Raw genomic sequence first — 25,968 nt, forward strand, 5'->3', positions numbered from 1 at the left:
AATAAAAATACATCCTGGACTTGTAGTGAGGATTAAATGAGTTAATATTTGTGAAGTTCTTGGAATGGTATTTAGTATAGCATAAATATAACCCAATAAGGCTAATGACAACAACAAAAACGTTACCATATCTGTTAGTTCATTGGAGAAATGATCAATGAACTTCTCCCTAAGAAAACACTCAAAGGGAGATATGCATAGTAATTAACATTTAAATAACATATGCTAACAAAACATCATGAGAAAGATCATAATATAATTATCATTCATTATAAATTTGAGTATTGAATTTATGAATATTGAATCTATTCCTTTTTGTTTCAAAATAGTGAAGACACAATATATGTCACAAAATCTGGAAACCAGTGAGTGCTAAATATTCATTTTGAATGTATCATTAAATTAATGAATTAATGATAAACATACTCTGGGTTTGAACTATGTTTCAGTATTCTCTCATGTTGGCAATATTTGGTTGATATTAAAATGCACACTTGACAGAAAGAGAAAGGGAGAGTGAGAGAGAAAGTATGGCTAAAATTTCTCTTTTTTTTTAAAAGAATTTTTCCCCTATCTTGGAGGATCAGCAAACAAAAAAAAAAACAGAAACACACAAAAATCTATAAGCTGTTTAATGATTACAGTAACGTGATCATGCTAATGTTAAACCAAACAGACCTGACCCCAGCCTCATTCATTCTTAATGGGATCCCAGGACTGGAGGATGTGCACATGTGGATTTCCTTCCCATTCTGCTCCATGTATGCTGTGGCAGTGGTAGGGAATTGTGGGCTCCTCTACCTCATCCGCTATGAGGACTCCCTGCACAGGACCATGTACTATTTCTTGGCTATGCTTTCCCTAACTGATCTTGTCATGTGCACTACTACAATCCCTAAAGCTCTCTGCATCTTCTGGTTCCACCTTAAGGAAATCAGCTTTAATGAATGCCTAGTCCAGATGTTCTTCATCTATACCTCAACAGGGATGGAATCTGGGGTACTCATGCTTATGGCGCTGGACCGTTATGTGGCCATCTGCTACCCTCTGCGCTACTCAACTATCCTTACCAATCCTGTCATTGCAAAGGTTGGGCTTGCTACTTTCCTGAGAGTGGTGCTGCTTGTCATTCCTTTGACTTTCATCATCAAGAGGCTACCCTACTGTAGAGGGAATATACTACACCATACCTACTGTGACCATATGTCTGTAGCCAAGTTATCCTGTGGAAATATCAAGGTCAATGTCATCTATGGTCTGATGGTTGCCCTCCTGATTGGGGGCTTTGACATCCTGTGCATAACAATCTCCTACACCATGATCCTCCGGGCAGTAGTCAGCCTCTCCTCAGCAGATGCTCGGCAGAAGGCCTTCAGCACCTGCACTGCCCACATCTGTGCCATCGTTTTCTCCTACAGTCCAGCCTTCTTCTGTTTCTTTTCCCACCGCTTTGGGGGCCACACAATCCCTCCATCTTGCCACATCATTGTGGCCAATATTTATCTGCTCCTGCCTCCCACTATGAACCCTATTGTCTATGGAGTGAAAACCAAACAGATACGAGACTGTGTCATAAGGATCTTTTCAAGTTCTAAGGACATCAAATCCCACAGCATATGAAAGGGATATTTGTAAGGGAAGGAAGGAGGAGTGAAGTAGAAGAGAAGCAAAGGGGGGAAAAAAGGAAGAGAAGAGAAAGGGAAGGGAGTCTACAGGAGGAAATAGAATAAAAGAAATACTTCTGTTGGTTGTTTTGTCAGGATCTAATAATGCCTTCCTGAAAGTACCATTTGGGCCAAGAAAACGGAGGATGTTGAGTATCTCATTCTCACTCAGTGTCTTCGGAATCCTAATATCACTGTCATGCCCACAACATTTTCTATGTGTTTTCATCTCCTCTGTGAAGGACTGGTCTCATCATTAATCAGGTTTCCACAAACAAAAACATAATGAGACAACTGAGGGACATGAAATCAGCTTTGATGGATGTTTGATGGAAGGCAATCATCTACAACCAGATGCCAGTTTGTCCAATTTCCAAATAGTGATTGGAATTTCCAGTTTGAAAATATATCGTTACTTTATTTGCGCTATTTTAAATTAATTGCTGTATTTTTGTCATCATTACCAAAATTCCTCTATTTTCTCAATGTTGTTTTCCTGACGGAGAATCTATGAAATGTTCATGAGGGCATTAGTTTAATGCGGTTTCAGCCTCTACATTTTTAATTTGGAAATAAGTTAGGCACCTAACCACATCTCTCCTAGCGTGTTCCAAACAAAACTGTTTCCTTACAGACTGGTGGGATATGCAGTTCTTTTCAAAATTAGCTTCAATAATAGTGTGGAGAGGTGGAAATACCTGTTAGCCAAATTAAGAAGTCTAACAGTATGCATTATTTTATGAGCACAGGATTAGGAAAGAACAAAAGGTACTTCTTTTGTCTTCTTTCCATTCAAGAATGAAATTCGTGAAATAAAATTCACAGTTTTTCATCTTCATATTCTTACAAATTAATAACTAGTGGATAAACCAAAAAGTAGTAATTTTACATGAATTTCACAGAAATAATGCCAATTAAAATAATGCAGAGTAAATTCATTAATTTAATTTCTCCCTATCCAAGTAACAAGAATACACATTTCTTCCAGTGATTCAATTTATGGGTACTCATTAAGTTTTATTTAATTATGTCAAGTTTCCTATACTGCTCCCATTATAAAATCCTGCAAAACATCTGCCCCATCCCTCAAAATATAATTATTCTCCATGTATCATCTTTTCACTTCTCACTGTAACAGCAAGCCTTCTATAAAAGAAATTGTCAACATTCACTTTCTCTTCTCATAACCACTTTCCCTATAGTTTGTCTTTCTAACCATCACCTGGAATTAGTTTTGGTGATTTTATCATTGCCTTCCAAAGTAAATTGAATAGGTCATTCTGTAATCTCATGTAACATTACCTCTCAGAAATATTGTATGTGTATACCCCAGAGTAGCTTAACTTGTTCACACCCTTGGAAAAGCTTTTCTTTCTGTTCTTCAATTCATGTATTTGCTCCCTTTTTTTCCCCCATAAAAAACCTCTTTCTTTTACTCTACAAGCAGGAACACTATTTGGGTTTCTATCTGAATCTGTGCTCCCTGAATTGCAATTCTTTGGTCCCATATAAATTCTCATTTACCTCCCCCCCCAAAAATTATGTTTAATTTATTTATTCCTGTTGTTTTGAAATATATATATTTTTTAATATCAGAAGCATTAAAAATGTCATGTTTTTCTCCACTTTTGCTGAACACTATTTACAACCGCTAGTTTCATGGGGTGACATAGGATATCTTTGCCTTGCTCTTTTTTTTTCCATACAGAGTGTTTATTTTATTACCACAGGTCACAAATGAAACATCACGCTGCAAGAAATGTGTTCCAGATGACTGAGTTTACTGAAATTGATAAAATACCTTATTCGTATTTGCTGATGTGAAAACTCATTAGTAGTTCTTGATGTTAGTAGCATGGAGTCTGTTGAATATGATACAAGCTGGGGTTGTTTGTATGTATCTTTTGTTAAGCCAGGAAGTTTTCTTTTTTTTTTTTTTAGTGTTTTTATGATAAACTGGTATAGAACCATAAAAATCACTTTCTATAACTTCTATAAATATTAAGATAATTATATGATCTTTGTTTCTTTTTTAATATGGTGAGGTATATCAATTAGCTGCATCAAATCACTTATGTATCACTGAGATAAACATTTCTTGTTTATTACATAGTTTTAATACACTATTATTGGTTAACTAATCTTTTACTTACAATTTTTGTTATAAATAATGAAGAAACTGTGCCTATAATTTTGTTTCTTCATATCATCTCTATAAAGTACATGTCTTTGAAATTAACATTGTAAGTGCTTGGCAAAATGAATTGTATATCTTTTCTTATTTTACCATTTTCTGGTATACTTTGCATAATTAAAAAATTATCTATCACTTGAAATTTGCTCTTCTGCTGTGAACAGAAACAATCTGGGCCTACAGGATTATTTACTTGTTGGGGGGAATGGAGTGGATTGAAAGGGTTTGAATATGGTATTAATTGTCTTTAATTTTGCCCTGTTTAATATTTTAGTTCTCTTCTGTTATTTTTTGTTTTCAAATATGTTAGCATATAGTGCTTAAAATGTAAAAAGTATTTAAAGAGTGCACGCTATTTGGTTCTTATACTTTTAGGGCCCAAATTTGGTTTCTTTGCATCTTATTTATAATTTTTCTCTCACTCAGATATATAAGAAATGTATCTATATTAATAATATTTTTAGAATAAGTTTTTTTCATTAATCTTCAATATTTTTTATAGTTTTGTTTCCTGTTTTTATTGCATTAAATTCTGTCCTGTCCTGATTATTTTAGTTTTTGACTTAATTCACTTGTTCTTCATCTGTATTTCTGTATAAAATATCGGATTTGTTATGGTTAAAATGTTTTTTTTCTTTTTGATAGAAGTTAAAAATTAAAAAAAAGAGAACTTATTTGGATATAGTTTTTACATATGTCATCCACATTTTATCATGAAATTCTTTAAATATAATTTGTTTTTATGAAATTTCTTTTTCTCCCTACAAGATATTAAGTAGCATATATTTTAGATTCTGGCCAAACTGTCCTCTCTTATTAAGTTCTAGTTTTCTTCTGTTATAGTCAGATAATATTTTTATTGATGTAAATTTTGAGAGGACTGAGACATTGGAACCCAATATATGTTGATTTATGTGTACATATCTTGTGGTCTCATTAATAGATGTGTGTTTTCTCTTTGTTGTGGGGTTCTGTATCTCTTCTTTGTTCATACTTGTTAATCATGTTATTCATGGCTTTTTTATTCATATGTGTCAGGCTTAAGGTCCAATGTTAGTAAAGGGGTTTCTCCAGTTACTATATCATCGAGATCCATAAAAATTCTTATTTATATGCTTTTTTAAAATTGATTTTTTTCTCTACCCAAATTGTTCGTGAGGGCAGGAACATTGTTCTTCTTATTCAGCACAGTAACTATAGGCATGGCTCAGGTGCATGTGCATACACACAACATTCAAAACATATTAGTTGAATAAAGAAATAAATGCATTGATGAGATTATCAAAAGGGAATTTAGGAAAAGAAACTTCAGTCCAAATTCTGAAGAACAATAATACTTAAAGAGTGGGCATTAGAATAAAAGACCATCCAACTTTCTTGGAAGGAATGAATAGGGATGTGAAAAGAATTATTGGTGTATAACAGCTCTGAGTAAAAGGAAGGCAGTGTTTTCTTTCTTTCTTTTTTTTAATGTTTGTTTACTTTTGAGAGAGACAGAACACGAGTAGGGTAGGGGAAGAGAGAGAGGGAGACACAGAATCAGAAACAGGGTCCAGGCTCCTAACTGTTAGCACAGAGCCCAACATGGGTCTCAAACTCAACAGACTGCGAGATCATAATCTCAGCCGTAGTTGGTTGCTAACCGACTGAGCCACCCAGGGAAGCCACTGACTGCCTTCCCAAGAAGGCAGTGTTTCCTGATAAGGACTGAGTCAAATATAGTTTGTTACAGTAAAATTGTATAACAAGCAACCATAAAACTTCAGAGGCACACAATAAAAAATTAGTTTTGTCCACGAGCCAAGGACTCACCTGGAGACTTGTGTTAATTTACGTTAGAATTATCTTGCTGATCCTAGCTGGGTTTGTTCATGTATCCAGCAGTCAGCTGGCTGGATGAGTTGAGACTGACTGGGGGACAGCCTCATTTGAGACTCACTTCTACCACATGGGTCATGAATCCTTTCAAGCTGGAAAGCTCCTTCATTTGTAACATGTTACTGGTCAGGTTCCAAGAGAGGAGGTGAAAAGTATATGCATTTTGCAAGCCTATAATTATATCTAGTTTTCTATTGTCCCATTGACCAAAGCAAGAGAGCTAAGCCCAAGATATTAGACAGGCGACTGTACAAATTTATAGGTCTAAGGGTGTGAATATTGACAGACCATTAGCTGCGGTCTCTATGAGGATTTCATTAGTAAGGAAGTTTAATGACAAGAAACTGTATTACAGTAGAATTAATAATAGGTACAAAGAGAAGAAAACAACAACACTTATAAAAATATTATCTATGAAGCAAATGAGACTATTAGTTTCTTCCTAATGATTGAGAATTAAACATATTTAAATGTTTGAAGGAGAAAGCAGTAAAAATTGAAATGCAGACCCCAAAGGCAAAAAATAAACAATAAAAAGTGAGTATCTGAGATACTGAGATAAGTATCTGAGACCAGGAGCACATCTGGAGGCAATAGCCGGAAGAGGAGCAATCTCTTCCGCTATGGCAGGCGGACTGGTGGAGAGGGGTGAAAAACGGGCTGTGCTTGTGACTTCGGTAAGAAGTCAGTTTAATTTACAGAAAATGTTATCTTTTTCTTTCTCTGCTCTCACCCTCTGGTTTATTTGTAGAACACCTTCTAAAATGGAGCACTCTTCTCATTATCTTATATACTTATTAGTTTTTTTTTTTAATTTAACTCTTAACTGATATAATCTCGAGAAAATAAAACTAACATCTTGCCCAGAAACTTAATTTGAAAGTTCCCCTGTGTCTTAACCAAACTTGCATATTACCACTGTGTATCTTACCCTACTTCCTGAATACGCAATTCCTTGTGTTTGAAATATGCTTACTTTTCTCTTTTACCTTTTTGGAGTGCTCCTGCTCACCCTCCAAAGTCCACCTCAAAATTTATGTATTCTGCCTTTTTTATTATTTATCACATGTATAATTGATGCTTCTATAATTGCTTGCTTCTACATGCTCTTTTATAATACAGAAATGTACATAATACTATATTAATCGTGTTGTGTTATATAGGTTATTACATTATTATACTATATTAATAATGTGACTTTCACCTTTGATAGACAATAATTTCTTCAAACTCAAGATCTTTGGTTCATTGCTTAAAATTTCCAGCAAATGAAAATGTCTGAACATGGTTGAAGTTTCTAAATACTCATTAAATGTGGGTACTTTTGTAAGTAAATGAATGGATCGTCTATACTTAGATTTTATACATAATCACAACAATAGAATATTCAATTTTGCGAGAGCACATGGACTTTTTTGAAAACCTATAAAGTCAGAATCTACAAAGTATCACATATCTGGCTCCATATTCAAGGCACAGATTTGGATAAGATGAGCATTTGTACTCAGAAATTGTACAACTATGAAGAGGATGTGCTGATGATAAAGGGGGCAATGTCTTAAAATTTAGTACTGCTGGTTTTGTTAAGAAGGGAAATATGCTCGTGGTTAAAGAAACATTTTGATATAGAAATAGAATTTGGAATACGCCTGAGAATAAGTGAAAATGACTAATAGAGATTTTAATCTAGTGTTGGGGTTGTTTTTTGTGTATACAAGATGAATGGGAAGTAGTGAGCACTTGGATTCCAAGTTTAGTTCCACCACATTCTAACTGTATGACGACAGGCCACTTTCTTCACATTTATGCACATCAGTTTACTCATGTATACAGTGGGCAAATAATAGTAATGAACTTCATGGAGGTATTATGAGAATTAATTTTTTAATATATGTAACATGTTTAGAATATCTTATGGCATGCAAGAAGTACTAGACAAGTGTTTGCTATTTTTTTTTTTTTTTTTGTGAAATAGATAAAGTAGTTATACTGGCTTGCATGAAGGAAAAAAAAAAACTTACAAAAGGCTTCCTTTAAAGAGAAAGCTATGCTAAAATGTAGATATTTAAATACATTTATGCCTGTATGTAATAAAAGCTTAGCTGCATCAAACCCAGATTAGGGTGTTGGCTAAATGATGTGATTTCAATACTTGTTCCTAATTACGTTGCTGGATTTGACTGACTTCAGACTGACTTGGGACTTACCGGCCCTAGGGAATTGGCTTTCTCGCCACAGAACAGGCCACTGAGTTTCTCTCCACTGATCATAAAACCCTGAAGTTCATCTTCAGTACTGGTATCCCATCTCTGGTTATCCTGAAGGCCATTACTTAAGATAAGTCAAATACAGCACACCCACAGTAAGTACATATTTGGGGACAAAGCCAATCTTGTCATCTTCTGCAGAGATATGGCGATGTCTTCTACAGAAAAGAAGGACCCATCTGTGATAAGCATAACTGTATAATAATCTCCAGTGATTCTATAGAAATCATGAAATCACTTGGTGCCAAATTAACATAAATCCTGGAAAATTTAACCAAACTTGATAGGACAAAATGATGGAATTTCCATAACCACTATGCTGTAATATGTAAAAAAAATATTATAGTATATTAGTACTGACATTGTTTAGAATCATATTCACTGTTTTGTCAATTTTCTTTTATTAGATGTTATGTATCTTACGATTTTTCAGAAAATTTTCCAAACTCAAGATTTAGTTGGCTGTATCAGAAGTCATCACTTTCCTTTGGGTTTCTGTAACATATTTATACTCCTGTTTCTCTTAGCTTTCTGTCTCCTAATAATCATGGTATTAAGCCTTGATGGCTACTGTCCTAAGGAAAGAGCCATCCAATGGCCTCATTTAAACTGACCACATAAATATTAATTCTGCTTCTATTTTGCAAGGATTTTAACAGAATTTAATTGTTAATACAAACCCAGGAGCTAGAAATGAATTATCTTATTTCATGGTTATAAGAGAGGATCCTAGAGGCTAAGGTAATTTTTCAAGTTCATTGGGGCCACATAGAGCTACATTTCACTCAAAATATTTGAAGGTTTTCTGAACTCTAAGAACAATACATTTTGGGTGTGTAGCTTTCAGTAGGAAGCCCTGTAACTGAAAAGACACTCAGCTATTCTTAAATGTCTGGACAGAAATATTAAGTTTTAGCACAAGTCAGTAAATAAATAAACATAATCCATGGTAAGAACACATTACACTGCGTGTTCACTAACTGGAATTAAAATAAAAACTTAAACCCACCAAGTCAATGCAAATGCAAAAAAAAAAAAAAAAAAGAATACATTACTCAGTTTTTCTTCAAAGTAATTTTTTGTGTTTTACTAACACATTAGCCTTTGGACCTCTAATATATTGATGAATGTGAACTGAGATAGTGGGCATCTCTGTCCTGTTGATTAAATAAATGATCTTTGTTAGACAATACTTACCATATTACAAAAGTTCTTTTTTAAATACCTGTTGTTGAAGTTGATTTTTAAAATTATAAATAGATAAAATCAAATACTTCTCTGACCTACCTGACCCATATTTATTTTCCTTTAATTTTTAAAAACATTAATAGCATTTATGTTTTAGACCAACTAGGTTCAAAGCAAAATTGAGCAGAAGGCAGTGGGTCAAAAAGAAATTAAAAAAAAAAAAAGAATTATCATATGATCCAGCAATTCCACTTCTGGATATATACTTAATCAAATTGAAAGTAAGGTCTCAGACATATTTATAAATCCATGTATATAGCAGAATTATGCACAATAGCTAAAATATAGAAGCAACCCAAGAGGCCATCAACCAGTGAATGGATAAACAAAATGTGGTGTGTGTGTGTGTGTGTGTGTGTGTGTGTGTGTGTGATGGAATATTACTCAACCTTAAAAAGGGAGGAAATTCTGCAATAGGCTACAATATGGATTGACCTTGGGGACATTATTTTGAATGAAATAAACCAGTCAGAAAAAGACAAATACTGTTTGATTCTACTTATATGAGATACTCAGTAGTCAAAAAAAAAAAAAAAAAAAAGACAGGGTAATGGTGGTGGCCAGGTGATTGAGGGAAGAGAGAATGTTCAATAGTTATAGAATATCAATTTTACAAGATAAAAAGAATTATGGGAACGGGTGGTGGTGATAGTTGCACACAATGGGAATGTATTTAATGTCATTGAACTGTACACTTAAAAATAGTTAAGATAATAAATTTCATGTAATTTGGGTTACACCACAATAAAAGAAAATTGAGCAGAAGGTGTACAGAGATATCCTATGTATTCCCTGCCCCCGTACATACATTTCTAAAATAATATGTTTTAATGTCATGAATTATAAATAATATATCTCTAATGATAAACTATATTTGGTTGTGTATGGTAGATATATTTTACATGTTGCATAATTAGATTTGCAAATATTAGAAATTTATAATCAAAATAGTCCTAAAACATTTCTTTTTGCAAGGTATTTTCCGGTTTGAAATTGTCTTATTCTAGCAGCTTGAAAGTTTTCCTCTTTTTATAATTCCTTGAATAACTTCAGAGGATAGCAATTATATCTTCTAAGAAGTAAATTTTAAGATATAATTTAAGAGTTAATATTAGATCCTTTGGCATATTATTCTGATATTTTACACATTTCCAACTTCTGTTTCAATTTATTTATCTATTCAGTCAATCATAGTAAGTTTTACACTCTTTAAAATATTGCACAGTTCCTGAATGTCCAGTTTTGATTCATAAAGTATACCACTATATTCTTCAATATTTCAAAACAATTTTTCCAAATGCTATGTCTCAACTTTGAGTTTTTGTTTTCTGTTGAATAAGTTCTTAGATTGTGTTTATTTTTTAAATGTTTTTATTTATTTTTGAGAGTGAGAGAGCACAAGCAGAGTTAGGGACAGGGAGAGAGAGAGAGGGAGGCACAGAATCCGAAGCAGGCTCCAGGCTCTGAACTGTCAGCACAGAGCCTGACGCGGAGTTTGAACTTATAAACCACAAGATTGTGACCTGAGCCGAAGTCAGATGCTTAACCGACTGAACCATCCTGGTAACCCAGATTGTGTCTATTTTTAATTAAAATATAGTTAACATACATGTTACATTAGTTTCAGGGGTACAACAAAGTGATTTGAAAGTCTTTATGTTATGCTGTGTTCACACAAGTGTAGCTAGCTACCATCTGTCACCATATGACACGATTACAACACCACTGAATATATTTCCTGTAGTGTGCTTTTCATCCCTGTGACTTATTCATTCCATAACTGGAAGCCTATATTTCCCCTCCCCTTCCCCTATGCCCAAGATTGTGTCTATTTTACGACACTCTTTAAATAATAGCTTTCATTTTTTGAGACTTCTTACTACATTTTTCCAGTTCCACTACTTTGCTCTCTTATTTTTATTGTTTTCTTTGTTTAATCTGAAATTAGTTGCTGTAATGCCTTGTATTATATGATTGCTTTATCACTTCATAGACACTTTTTTGTTTTCTATTGTATACATTTGAAGTTACAGATTTATTAATGCTTATTAAATTTACAAATGTATTAACCATATTCCCAAAGGTTTAAGTTCATCATTATTTTTCTATTCTTTCTTTTTTACAATTTCTATTATTATATTATATTTGTTACATTTATAAGTTCATACTGTTCCTAAATATTTCCAAATGTATGTATTCTTTTGTCTCTATAAGAATTTTTTGTTATTTCTCACTTATGGCCCATAACATGATGTATCTTGTGTACTTAAAATAGTCTGTAATCTCCTATTTTTGCATGTAGGTTTATAATTAAACCCTTGGGTACAAAATTGTTAATACTGTTATCAAACTTATATCATTACCAATTATTGTTTACATATTTGTTTCAAGAAATATATTTTCACATTTCTCACCCTAACTTTAAATTTGTAATTTCTACTTGAATTTCTTACAAGTTATGGTTCAGTGTTCAGATTCAGGTGAGTCACAAATATTATATTATCCTATAAATTGTCCCATACATCACTGCATAATTGTTATTTTTAACTCCATTAATGCTTTAAAAATAGCTGATACTGATGTTATTATATTGCTTTAAGAATTCTTGATTCTTTCTATACATTTACTTTCCAACTTTGCACTTTTAGTGCCCCTTAGAAATAATACAAGTTTTTTAAAAAAAAATTAATTTGAAAATTCCTCCTGTAATCTGCAAATGTATTCTAATAATTATTGTATTTACCGATGTATATGAATTGTCTTTTTCATGCCAATATCCATTATTTTATTTTTGTTTTGATAAAATATCCATTATTCTTTTCTAACTCTATATTGTTTTGATTTGCTTCTCCCTTACATTTTTTAACATTCTCCATTACATTTTCCCTTACATCATTCCTTTACATTTTTAACATACGTGAATATGTCACTATGTCTGTTAACAGCTCAAACCTCCTCATGAATAATTCAAGAATCATGGGCATATAAACTGCTTAATCCTCCTCCAGTATTCTTTCATATAACAAATATGTACTGAGTGTATATTAAGTGCCAGGCATTATAAATGATATAAATTACACAAATACCATGTCTTTGCTTTCTTTTTTTTTTTAATTAATTTTTATTTTTTTTTTTTTGAGAGAGACAGAGACAGAGCACGAGCGGGGGGGCGGGGGGGAGCGGGCAGAGAGAGAGGGAGACAGAATCTGAAGCAGGCTCCAGGTTCTGAGCTGTCAGCACAGAGCCCGTCGCAGGGTTGGAGCTCATCAACCATGAGATCATGACCTGAGCCAAAGTGAAATGCTTAACCGACTAAGCCACCCCTTGCTTTTGCTTTCTTTGGGAGATATGTATATTAACTTAATGAACTAGACACTGACACCCATTATTGCTCCTTCTTTGGGAAGTTAGAAACAGTCTTTCTGTTTGTTCTTTTAAGTGAAGTTGAAATTATTCCATTGCTCTGAACTGATGAAGGAATCTCACTGTCAGTACCCAAAATAGCACGCCCAAAGCTATTTCACTGTTCAGGTTTGGGTGTCAAAATGCCAAACCATAAACACTAGAGCTTTTAACCTATATAGTATATATCTAAACTACTATAGCATCAGTTTGAAATTTTAAAAACTTTAATTACATTTATCTCTTCATTTCGATCTCAAGTATTTTTAATTCTTAACTTGAAATTTAGCATATTTGTTAAAAATATTGCTGTGTTTTCTTAACAATTAAAAATTAATAGTTACATCTTATTTCATTTAATTAGTTCATTATGTTGTAAGGAGTATAAAATGCCATTATCTGGATTAGGTGAATATATCCACCAAGACTATATTAACACTACCTTTCTGTACATACTATCATTTTAAGACACAATTATTTTTAAATACTCTTTATTTATATTGTATCCTTAATATATGCAATCCTTAAGAAGAAATAAATAAATAGCACACATTTTGAAAGAACACACAATGTAATCTCCTTTCATTTTAAATACAAAATATTAGTAAAATACTATATCAAAGAAATGTCTTATATAGAGAGTAATTTGATCTTATCAGAACTTCTGAATAAAATATTGATCCCATACTCATTAGTTTGTCAGTTTTGTTTTTGTTTTCACTTCTGCTTTATTAAGTATAATGTGACTGTCTGGACTACTTAAGAAGCAAAACTATGTCCAAAAGGGGAAAGTTACACAAAACCAGAAAGAACTGGTTTGAAAATACTGAGATTTCCAACCCATGTTGAAAACCCATATTTATAGTTGCATGGACTTAGGTAAGTAGCATACTGGACAGCACTTTACTGCTTATAAAATTGATATACTAACTGAACTCATATATTTTAATGACATATAAATAATATTCTATAACCTTATCTGTCATCTGAGAAGACTCCATGCATGGAAATCTCTACTCTGAGACTTGCATTTGGTCTACAAAGAAAGCAATCTACCAGCAAAGTCAAAGACCAGGCTATGACATGAGATGGTTTTCTTTTTATCAAGCTTCCATGACATAATATGGAAGATAATAAGCAAGACCCTATTGCTATACTATTCTATTCCTCAATTATCAGAGAGTTGAAATCTTACAACTTGCTTTATAGAGTATTTGTGATGATTGAATGACTCCTAATTTGAAACGTGTTACCAACATTCCAGTTTTGTAATAATATCACACAAATGTTAGTACTGAAATGAGAATAATGAAGATGAATACCCCTTTTAATCTCATGAACCCAGGTAACTCCTTTTCAAATACTTACAGTGTTTGTGATATTAAGTACAGTAACTTTGTTTTCTTCCCTTAGTGAAGGATGTTCCAGCATCCCGGAGATTCCAATATCTCTAAGTTCCAGGTCTCTGAGTTCATTCTGATGGGATTCCCAGGCATTCACACCTGGCAGCACTGGCTCTCCCTGCCCCTGGCTCTGCTCTACCTCTTAGCTCTCACTGCCAACATCCTTATCCTGATCATCATCAATCAGGAGGCCACACTGCATCAGCCTATGTACTTTTTCCTAGGTGTCCTGGCTGTTGTAGACATGGGACTGGCTACCACCATCATGCCCAAGATTTTGGCCATCTTATGGTTCAGTGCCAAGGCCATTAGTCTCCCTGAGTGTTTTGCTCAGATGTATGTCATACATTGTTTTGTAGCCATGGAATCAGGTATCTTTGTCTGTATGGCTATAGATAGATATATAGCCATTTGCAAACCACTACGCTATCCAGCAATAGTTACTGATTCTTTTGTGGTCAAGGCAACTGTGTTCATGGCACTTAGAAACAGCCTGGCTACCATCCCAGTGCCTGTGTTGGCTGCTCAGAGACACTACTGCTCACAGAACCAAATTGAGCACTGCCTGTGCTCTAACCTTGGAGTCACTAGCTTATCCTGTGATGACAGGACAATCAACAGCGTCTACCAGCTACTTCTGGCATGGACACTGATGGGGAGTGACCTGGCTTTGATTTTTTTATCATATGCTTTGATACTTCACTCGGTGCTAAAGCTGAACTCAGCAGAAGCTGCTTCCAAAGCCCTAAGTACCTGCACTTCCCACCTCATCCTCATTTTGTTCTTTTACACAGTCATTGTTGTCATTTCCATCACCCATAATGCAGCAATGACACTTCCCCTTGTCCCAGTTCTCCTCAATGTATTACACAATGTCATTCCTCCTGCCCTCAACCCCATGGTGTATGCACTCAAGAACAGGGAGCTTAGGCAGGGCTTGTATAAGGTTCTGAAGATGGACAAGGAGAACTAACCCTGACAATGGGCTCACTTAGATAATTCTCCCACATATTTATCCATCATATTATCCAATCATTACACATGGCAGAAGAACTAAGGAACATGTACACTGGCAACTTTCAGTTAGTATAAGGAAACTGTGGTGAAAGTGAAACTTCACAAAAAGGGGTGATACTAATATTTGAAATCTTGGTAGTCAGAAAAGTTTTTCGCCATAACACAATGATGCTGATTGTCTCAAGGATTCCAAGGGACAAGTGCAATATGCATCTCATTTTCCTACCTAGTTGCCCTGGCTAGAACTTCTAGACAATGTTGAATGAGGTGGCTAAGGCAGATATATGCCAGTTTCTTCTTTTTAATGGAAGAGTTTAGTCCATGCATATTAATTTGCTTAGTAATAACATAGTACCAATTTCTGCCGTTTGTATATATTCTTTCTAATGTGTCTTATATCTTTTAAAATTAGCAAAGGACTTGAATAGACATTTCTGTAAAGAAGATATGCAATTTCCTTCAAGCACATGAAGGAATGCTCAACATCATTAGTCATTAGACGAATTCAAATCAAAACCGCAAGATAGCACTATATCCTCTAAATTGGCCTTAATTCTTTGCTGTTGTTGTTGTTGTTGTTGTTGTTGAAGTATAATTAACATACAGTGTTATATTAGTCTCGGGTGTACAATATAATGATTGAAAACATTATTCAGTTATCATCACGATAAGTGCACTCTTAATCTCCTTTATCTATTTCCCCTATCCCCTCCTCCCTTACCTTCCTCTGGCAAACAATTTGTTCTCCGTATTTAAGAGTGGATTTTTGTTTGTTTGCTTGCTTGTCTCCATTTTCTTTGTTAGTTCATTTGTTTTGTTTCTTAAATTCCACATATAAGTGAAATCATATGGTATTTATTTTTCTCTGGCTGACATTGCTCTTAACATTATACCCTCTAGGTCCTTCCATGTTGTTGCAAATTGAAAGAGCTCATTCTTTTTTATAGCAAGTAATATTTCATTGTATATATATACTACATGTTCTTTCTCCATTCATCTATGGACACTTGGGTTGCTTCCATATCTTAGCTATTGTAAATATTATGGCAAAAAGACACAGGGGTGCATATATATGTTTTTGAATTTGTGTTTTCATTTTCTTTGAGTAAATACTTAGACGTGGATTTACTGAATTATATGGTAATTCTATTTTTAATTTTTTGAGGAACCACCATAGTGTTTTCCCAAGTGGCTGTACCAATTTGCATTCCCACCAGAGGTTTTTTTTTTAGTATCTTGTACTTTGAAAATTATAAGACACTGATGAAAGAAATTGAAGATGATACAAGCAAATGGAAAGATATTCCATACTTATAGTTTGGAAGAACCAATATTGTTAAAATGTCCATACTACCCAAAGCAATCTATAGATTCAATCCAATGCCTATCAAAATACCAACATTTTTCACAGAACTAGAACAAATAATCCGAAAATTTGTATGAAACCACAAAGACCTAAGCTAACAAAGTAATTTTGAGAAGGCAGAACAAAGCTGGAGGTATCAAATTTCAAGATATGCTACAAAGCTGTAGTAATCAAAACAATATGGCACTGACACAAAAATAGACACAGGGATCAATGGAACAGAATAGAGAACCCAGAATGTAACCCATGCTTATATGGTCAATGAATCTATAACAGAGAAGGCAAGAATATTCAATGGGGAAAATATAGTCTCTTCAAAAGATGGTGTTTGGAAAACTGGACAGCTACATGCAAAAGAATAAAACTGGACCACTATCTTATACCCTACACACAATAAACTTAAAATGGATTAAAGACCTAACTGTGAGACCTGAAATCATAAAACTTCTAGAAGAAAACATATGCAGTAATTTCTTTGGCATTGGCCTTAGCAACTTTTTTCTAGATATGTTCTTAAGCAAGTGAAACAAAACCACAAATGAACCAAAATAGTCTTTCACAGACTAAAGAAAACCATCAACAAAACAAAAAGGCAACCTATTGAATGGGAAAAAATATTTTCAAATGATATATAAATCAGGGTAATATCTAAAATGTATAAAGAACTTATATAACTCAACACCAAAACAATAAATAATATGATCAAAAATGGCTTTATTTTTTTAAATATATGAAATTTATTGTCAAATTGGTTTCTGTACAACACCCAGTGCTCATCCCAAAAGACGCCCTCTTCAACACCCATCACCCACCCTCCCCTCCCTCCCACCCCCCATCAGCCCTCAGTTTGTTCTCACAAAAATGGCTTTAATTCTTTTCAATTAGTCAGTGTCAGAGATTTTGCGGAAATATTGGTGTACTCACACATTGCTGATGGGAATATAAAATCATACAGGAGATGTTAAGACAGTTCAAAAATTACTCAAAAAGTTGAAAACAACTACCATATGACTAATCAGTTCAAACCCTTAGTATCAAAAGAACCCAAATGTTCATCAGCTGCCTAATGAATGAACAGGCTGAGACATATTCATCCACAGGCATTATTATTTATCCATAAAAAGGATGAAATACTGATACATGCAATTATAGAGATGAACTTTGAAAACATTATGCTACATGAAAAAAATTAAACATAAAAGTTACATGTTTCATGATTACAGTTATTGGATGTCCAAAATAGGTGATCTATTGAATCAGAGAGCGTATTAGTTATTGTCAGGGGCAAGAGAGACAGGAGAATAGGGAATGACTAATGGTTATGGAATTTTCTTCTGAGCTAACAGAAATATTTTGGAATTATAAAGTGCTAATACTTGCACAGCATTGAGAATGTACTTTAATCCACCCAATTGTACATTTTCAAACAGTTTAACTGGGTAATTTTATGGTAAGTGAGTTTTGCCCCTCAAAAAGAAAAGATTAAATGAAAAAAGTGCTAAAAATGTTCTCTACATATGTATTTGTTGATCATTTCCAGCAAAATAAAGAAATATGTATGTCTAAGAGTAGGAAATGGTTTAAAAATTATGTAAATACATATTATGTAATGTTATATAATCATAATATTAATGAATAATCCTATTTTGAATGTGATTCTTATATAATGTCAATTGAAAATGGCAGAATTTATTTTAATATGGTATTATCCAAACTTTTTTCAAAAACATATATAGCAAAAGTGTATTAAGAAATGTATTAGAAGTTACCTCTACATTATAGAATATGAGTTTTGTTTATCTATTCCAAACTCATTTTAGTTTTTTCCGTCAATAAAAATATATAAGCATTACTCATTATCTAATAAAAGTCATAAAAATAAAATCAGATATTACATTTTATAATTGCTATTATCACCATGATCATTAGTATCTCAAATTTTTATTATTTATTGCAGCATCAAAATATTCTTGTCCTAATATGTAGGCGTAATAAACCTGAGCCTGAATTTCTACAATGCCATAATATTCATAAACATTGTCACTTTAAGGTGAAATAAACAATTAAAGAACACATAAATGTGTGTGATGGTGATTGAAACTTTGTGAAAAATTTAAATGCTTTCAACTTGTGTCCTGAAGAACTTGACACTAAAAGAAACGAAATTCTCAATGAATATTAAAATCACTAACTTTCATTAAAATTTCCTGTCTCATTCTCACCCCCCATGCATAATTCTTCACACACAAGTACACCAATATTCATGCATATTAAATTATTCTCTTATTTGTGCACCATCTCATAAGTGGTAAGAATGTAAAGCTTCTCTTTTTCTACTTCAGTAAGGGTTAGTTTGACTCTTATACCAGCGTCTGTGTCTCTAATATGGTGCAATATACCCTTGGGAGACATAACAACATTGTTATTTAAAGATTCAATTCAGTAGTACAGACATCAAGAGATTTAGAGGTGGAGGGTTGCGCATATACATAGCATCAGGACGTTTTTTACCTCAACACTTGGACCAGATTTCATTCATCTGTCTTCTACAGAGAAACTAAGGTACTAAAGGACATCAAAAGTGAGACTAGTGACAGGATTTAATAAACTTGTCAGTACTGAGATAAATAGGAACCAGGCTTTGAGGATATATGAATTGATTATTATAAATTCACAAACACAGGTTTGGTTCCATCCATCAATTTGAAGGCATTAATGCCATAAATGATTGGATTTTCTTTACAATGTTCATTTCCTCAATTCTCAGAGTACCATTCAGTGTAATTTTCCCTCACGATTATGAATATGTATGTTATCTCCCTAACCAAACAGGAATCACTGGCCCTGTTGTAGCAGAAGTGAGATATGAATCATCCCCATGACCAGAAGAAATGAAGAGCTAGAGACTAGTTTTCAGTCATGGTCAGAACATTCTTGCTTTTCACCTGTCATCCCATTGTCTTGGAATGAGAATCTAATTTACTTGCTTCATTCCTAGAGAGATTTATTTGTCACTATGCTTCTTCCATTCTAGATAGCAAAACCTACTTGGAGGAAACCTCTGTCATATTGAAAGAACACTCAGGGTTGTAAAATAAGGACCATCCAGTGAGGAAACATGCTTATTGTCTATGGAGTTTGAAAATGAAAACAGACAATAGATGATAAAAAAGTTTACCTTATAAACAGCTATATTTGTGTGTTAATGCTACTACCTCAATATACCTGTACATTTTCCTTGCAGAAAAATTAAGTGATAATGTTTTGAAATCATTTAAATTGTTATGGAAAAGATGTGCTATGATTTGTGGTTATTGCTATATTATATGGTATTAACTTGGAGCTTTAACTGAGAATTTGGCAAATGTATTGAAGGTGGACTGAAATCTCTCAGGTAATATTAAAACCATTAGAGTAATCACCACTAGAACTATCAAAAGGAAACATAAGGAAAATAAATATTTATCTCATAGAAGAAATATATTCTTAAGAATGGAGCACAAGTAATATCAGAGACAGATTTCTTAAACTCAATTTATGGGTTTGTATGCTTTTGCTCATTTTCTACTTTCTTTTCTTGCATTGAGTCAAGAATTGACTATTCAAAAAACAGAGAAATAAATGAAGAATGATCCTATTTTCAACATCTTGACAACTAGTAACACTCATCAAATACTAATAAATAAAACATTTCAAATCTATCATACATATGCAGTAATCAAATGTTATGGGTGTGCAAATACATAGTATATATACATGGATATAAGTTGTTGCAGATTTGTACCTCAATAATTTTTAAAAGAAACATGAAATATAATTATCTATAAATACTAAGGAGAAATTTACAAACCTCACAAAGAGACTTGATGACAATTTTAGTATGTAAGAAATCAAATTTTAATATTGCAAACTCCTACTATCCTTTATCTATAATACAAATTATAAGGCTTTTGAGAGTCTTGCAATTATTAGCTTAAATGCACATTAATACCGCTATGCAAGATATTGCAGATTAGCTAATGAGTTGCAACATATTTCAGTGAATTCCCCACTTTGCATTTTCCACCTTGGATGAATAAATTGAAAATATTACTTCAGGGTTTTCTATTAATTTGTGAGTGGAAAACCATATCATCCCTCTAGTCTTGACTGATCTGTGATGACACCAGGACAGTATTCAAAGAGCATTCTTATTAATTAGTTTGCCTTATGTTGCTTTGCTACTTCCAAAAAGTGTTGCTTTTTGAAGTATCTAATCTTTCATTCTTCTATACGAATTATGGTAAAAGAGAAATGTAGGTTGGAAAACTGCATAAAGAACAACTTGACATCTCTGACTCATCCACTATGCAACACAACATTAATTATCAACTTATGATGCCTGGTAATCCTGGGAGGAAACATTAACATGTACTATACATGCAGATGCATCCACTGCGATGTGGGCAAGGGGGAATGAAAGGGCTGAATTCAATATTCATATTCAAGTGTGAGGCCCAGAGTGTCCAAGAACACTGGAAGTCCATCACATATTCCTCCAGGAATTAACCATGTGGATTCTTTTCTAAAAAATGAGTGAGTAAAGACCTGTAAACACTGATAACTAAGGATGTCAACAATGGGGCAAAGAGGTCCCCAAGAGGACCAAAGTAAATCCTACCAATTGCTGAGACTCAATCATCACCTGGAGTTTCACATCAGCTTCAAAGACTTTTTATTAACTGTGAATTCATGCTCAAAGATTCCAAGATATTTGACAAATAGATCCAAAATTAAAGATAAAAGAGCAAGCTATAAAAATTTAAAAAATTGAAAGTAATATCTTATGAAAATAACAGACATAAAACAGAATAGGTATATTTACATAAATACATATCTTCTTAATATACAACTCTTCATTATGATGTATATACATAATAGAATGTGTTTACTTGGGTGAGGAAGAATATATGTGTCATGTCTATTTATACACTGCTATTCTGTAGATACTATAATTTGAACCACAATATGTTCCAAATATTCTGTTTTTATATTAAGTTCTTAATATGTCCAGTTTTAAGGGAAATAATAATAAATAGCCTATATTTGGTAGAAGTACATAGTAAAAGTCTTTCACTTTTACCTCTTAATGAAGAAATTATTGAATTAAGGAATTGCTTAGATATACAGTAATTCAGTAATATGACTTAAAACCCTTATCTCAAACTCATATTCTCAAAAACATGTATTACTCATTACAGTGAGAGGATCTACTTGGCTCCAAGAGGAAAAGTATGTAGAAATAGGAGAAAGTTACTCAAAACTTGAATCAATTGGATTTAAAGAGCACTGAGATTCCTGAAACACATTTCTCTCTGTTCTAGTTACTTGGATTTGGGTAAGTTATTAGAAATTTTGGAAATTTGTTTCTTCACAAAAAAATTGGGTATACTAATTTACTCCATGCATTTTCATTAAAACTAAATAATATTCATGAATACCTCAAAAAATCCCATGTACCTGAGTAAATGCAGTAATTTTCAAAATCTATAACCTGATCCATGACCTAAATGTCTTAATGCCTAAACATTCTATTCTCATTCTGTACTCTCTCAATGCCTAAACATCTCTACTCTCATTCTGTACTCTCATTCTATACCTGCAAATTATTTGTTGCCCAGAGCTGGAAGGATGAGTCAAACAGTCTGTAAAGAAAGTAACCCCATAGCAAAATCAAAGTGAAGAGGCCAGCTTGTGGTATCAGATCACTTTTCTCTTATTCAGGCTCCATGATTTACCAGACAGAAGATAATGACCAAGGTCCTGAAAATTCTACTGTGCAATTCTTCAATTATGGAATGGTGTAAGTAATATGTTCTGTCTTATGGAACTTTTAGGATGATTAACTGAGTTAACACATAGAAAGTGCTATCACAGTTTTCATTTCACCAGAAGTGTCCATAAATATTAGTGGTAGGATCAGAATAATGAAGATGAAGAACCCTCAATTTCAACATCTTAAACATGGATAACTTCTTTCCAAATGTAATCAGAGAGGTTATTAAAAATAATGACCCTGGGGCCCATGGTGGCTCAGTCAGTTAAATGTCCGACTTGGCTTAGGTCATGACCTAGTGGTTCATGGGTTTGATCCTCCCTTGGGCTCTGTGCTGACAGCTTGGAGTTTGAAGCTTGTTTTGGATTCTGTGTTTCCCTCTCTGCTTCTTCCTCAATTGTCCTCTCTCTCTCTCTCTCTCACTCTCTCCTTGTCTCTGTCTCTATCTCTCTCTGTCTCTCTCTCTTTCAAAAATACATAAACATTTAAAATAAAAGAATAATGACTCTGAATATTTTCCCTCTTAGAGAAGGATGTTCCAGCATCCCGGAGATTCCAACATCTCTAAGTTCCAGGTCTCTGAGTTCATTCTGATGGGATTCCCAGGCATTCACACCTGGCAGCACTGGCTCTCCCTGCCCCTGGCTCTGCTCTACCTCTTAGCTCTCACTGCCAACATCCTTATCCTGATCATCATCAATCAGGAGGCCACACTGCATCAGCCTATGTACTATTTCCTGGGGATCCTGGCTGTGGTAGACATGGGACTGGCTACCAACATCATGCCCAAAATTTTGGCTATTTTATGGTTCAACGCCAAGGCCATCAGTCTCCCTGAGTGCTTTGTGCAGATGTATGCTATACATTGCTTCATGGGCATGGAGTCAGGTATCTTTGTCTGTATGGCTATAGATAGATATGTAGCCATTTGTAAACCACTACACTATCCAGCAATAATCACGGAATCTTTTGTGGTCAAAGCAACTGTGCTCATGGCCCTCCGAAATACCCTAACTACCATCCCAGTGCCTGTGTTGGCTGCTCAGAGACACTACTGCTCACAGAACCAAATTGAGCACTGCCTGTGCTCTAATCTTGGAGTCACTAGCTTATCCTGTGATGACAGGACAATTAACAGCATCTACCAGCTACTTCTGGCATGGACACTGATGGGGAGTGATGTGGCTTTGATTTTTTTATCATATGTTTTGATACTACACTCAGTGCTGAAACTGAACTCAGCAGAAGCTGCTTCCAAAGCCCTAAGTACCTGTGCTTCCCACTTCATCCTAATCCTATTTTTCTACACAGTTGTCATTGTCATTTCCATCACCCATAGTGAAGCAATCACACTTCCCCTTGTCCCAGTTCTTCTCAATGTACTTGAAAATACCATTCCTCCTGCCCTCAACCCCATGGTGTATGCACTCAAGAATAAGGAGCTGAGACAGGGCGTGTATAAGTTTCTAAAGCTAAACACTAAGGGCAACTAACATGACCATGAGGCTCACTTTTAGTTTTCATATTAATTCATCGATTATATTCTCAAACACTGCATATTGCAGAAAGAACTAAGGAACATATAATCTGGCAACTACTCAGTATAAGAAATCTGGTGAAAATGAAACTTCAAAATATAACTACATTTGAAACATTCATTGTCAAGAATGATTTCCAGATGAACAAAATGATGCTTATTATCTCAAGGAATCCAAGGGAGGGATGAATAGAATATGCATCTCACTTTTTTACCTGGCCTCCCTAGCTAAAACTTCTAGATAATGTGTAACTGAGGTAGTTAGAACAGATATCTGCCAATCTTTTTTAAATTGGAGTTTAATTGACGTGCATTGGTGTAAGTAGTGATACTGATACTGATACTGCCATTTGTCTTTTGCTTTCTAATGTGTCACATATATTTTTAAGTGGACAAAAGTACTTGAATAGACATTTCTCTAAAGAAGATGTGCAATTTCCATCAAGCACATAAAGACATGCTCATCTTGTTTGTCATTAGACAAATTCAAATGAAACCACAATAGACCCCATATATCCCCTAAAATGGCTGTAATTTTTTTTAAGTTTATTTTTGAGAGAGAGACAGAGCATGAGTGGGGAGGGGCCGAGAGACGGGGAGACACAGGTCCGAAGCAGGCTCCAGGCTCTGAGCTGTCAGCACAGAGCCCAACGTGGGGCTCGAACTCGTCAACCTTGAGATCATGACCTGAGCTGAAGTCGGACGCTCAAGTGACTGAGCCACCCAGGTGCCCCTAAAATGGCTGTAATTTTTTAAATTAGCCAGTGTTGGAGATTTTGTGTAAATATTACAATCCTCATACATTGTTAGTGAGAATATAAAATCATGCATGAGATGTGGAAAGCAGTTTGATATTTATTCAGAAATTTGAACGCAATTACCATATGACTCAGCAGTTCAATCTCTAAGTATATACCCAAATGAATGACAACTAATATTATAACAATAACTTATACACAAATGCTCATAATAGCAATATTAGCCAAAAAAAAAGGAAAGAATGGAAATGTCTATCAGCAGCCTAATAGACAAACAGGTTGAGGCATATTCATACAAGGCATTATTATTCATCCATAAATAGGATAAAGTACTCATCCATGCTGTTACATGGCTGAACTTTGTAAGCACTGTGCTGAGTGGAAAAAGCCAGACACAAAAAGCTACCAGTTGTACATGTATGCAAAATTCCATTTATTTGGTATGTCCAGAATAAGTAAGTCCATTGAACTAGAAAGCAAATTATTTGTTGCACAGGACTGGAAGGATGGGTCAAAATGGAGTACTGATTAATGATTATGAAGGTTTTGTTTTGTTTTGTTTTGTTTTCTGGTTTTGTTTGGGACTGAATCCTTTCTGGAGTTATATATTTCTGATGGTAACACAGCATTGGAAACGTACTAAAAGCCACTTAATTATGCACATTAATTGATTTAAATGGGTAATAGATGATATGTGAATTTTACCTCAATAAAATAAAATTATAAAGTCGAAAACCATGCAAAAAGTGTTATCTCCATTTATATTTGTTGTTACATAGCTTGTGAAATAAAAAAATTAAATATGATTAAAAGTGGAAAATGGTTAAAGGAATGGTATAAGTACATGTGATGTACTTTTATGTAGTCATAATACTACTGAATAATCCTGTTAATGCTTAATACATGTCCATTGAAAATGGCAGAACTTATATGTTAATATTGTATTACCCAAACCTTTTTTCCAAAACGTATAGTAAATATTTATTAAGAGAAATCAAAATTTACCCCTAAATTATGGAATTTGAGAGTTCTATTTATCTTCCTCCAAAATAATTTTCTTTTTCCAATGAATACAAATATACAGGAATGAATCTTATTATCTAATTAACATTATTAATAACTAAAATCAGATATGTTGCTATCATCACCATCATCATTATTATCTCAAAATTTGGGTGTCTAAATATTCTTACTTAATATGTATGCATAATAAGCCTGATCTTTGGATGAATTTCTACAGCGCCATAATATTTATCATCAGCCTCACTTAGAAAAAAAGAAAATAAACCAATAAAAAAGACATGAATGTATGCGAGAGTACATCAAACTTTCTGAAACATTTTAAGTGCTTTCAACTGTGGTCCTAATGTCTTTCACAGAAAGAAACAAAATTCTCAATAAATATTAAAATTGCTAATA

The 25,968-nt window shown here is 33.8% G+C and overlaps 3 protein-coding genes across 4 annotated transcripts; all 3 read left to right on the plus strand.

Annotated features, from left to right (window-relative positions):
• The first annotated feature begins 654 nt into the window (after window positions 1–654).
• Window positions 655–1,620, plus strand: LOC102959022 (olfactory receptor 52N4-like). The gene has a single exon (XM_007083132.1). It carries the CDS (start codon window positions 655–657, stop codon window positions 1,618–1,620), a length of 966 nt encoding a protein of 321 aa, XP_007083194.1.
• Window positions 1,621–13,880: 12,260 nt separating this feature from the next.
• Window positions 13,881–15,029, plus strand: LOC102948912 (putative olfactory receptor 56B2). Of its 2 annotated transcripts, XM_042959274.1 has the most exons (2): window positions 13,881–13,899; window positions 14,092–15,029. In XM_042959274.1, the coding sequence occupies exons 1-2, from the start codon at window positions 13,881–13,883 to the stop codon at window positions 15,027–15,029; spliced, it is 957 nt and encodes a 318-aa protein (XP_042815208.1). The 2 variants fall into 2 exon arrangements, with proteins under 2 accessions (XP_042815208.1, XP_007083321.1); XM_007083259.1 differs by lacking the exon at window positions 13,881–13,899 and having other exon boundaries at window positions 14,073–15,029.
• A 7,758-nt stretch (window positions 15,030–22,787) lies between these two features.
• LOC102949205 (putative olfactory receptor 56B2) lies at window positions 22,788–23,747 on the plus strand. Its single transcript, XM_007083260.1, has one exon. It carries the CDS (start codon window positions 22,788–22,790, stop codon window positions 23,745–23,747), a length of 960 nt encoding a protein of 319 aa, XP_007083322.1.
• The last annotated feature ends 2,221 nt before the right edge of the window (window positions 23,748–25,968 follow it).

This window comes from Panthera tigris, chromosome D1 (assembly GCF_018350195.1).
Source record: "Panthera tigris isolate Pti1 chromosome D1, P.tigris_Pti1_mat1.1, whole genome shotgun sequence".
Taxonomy (NCBI): Eukaryota; Metazoa; Chordata; class Mammalia; order Carnivora; family Felidae; genus Panthera; species Panthera tigris.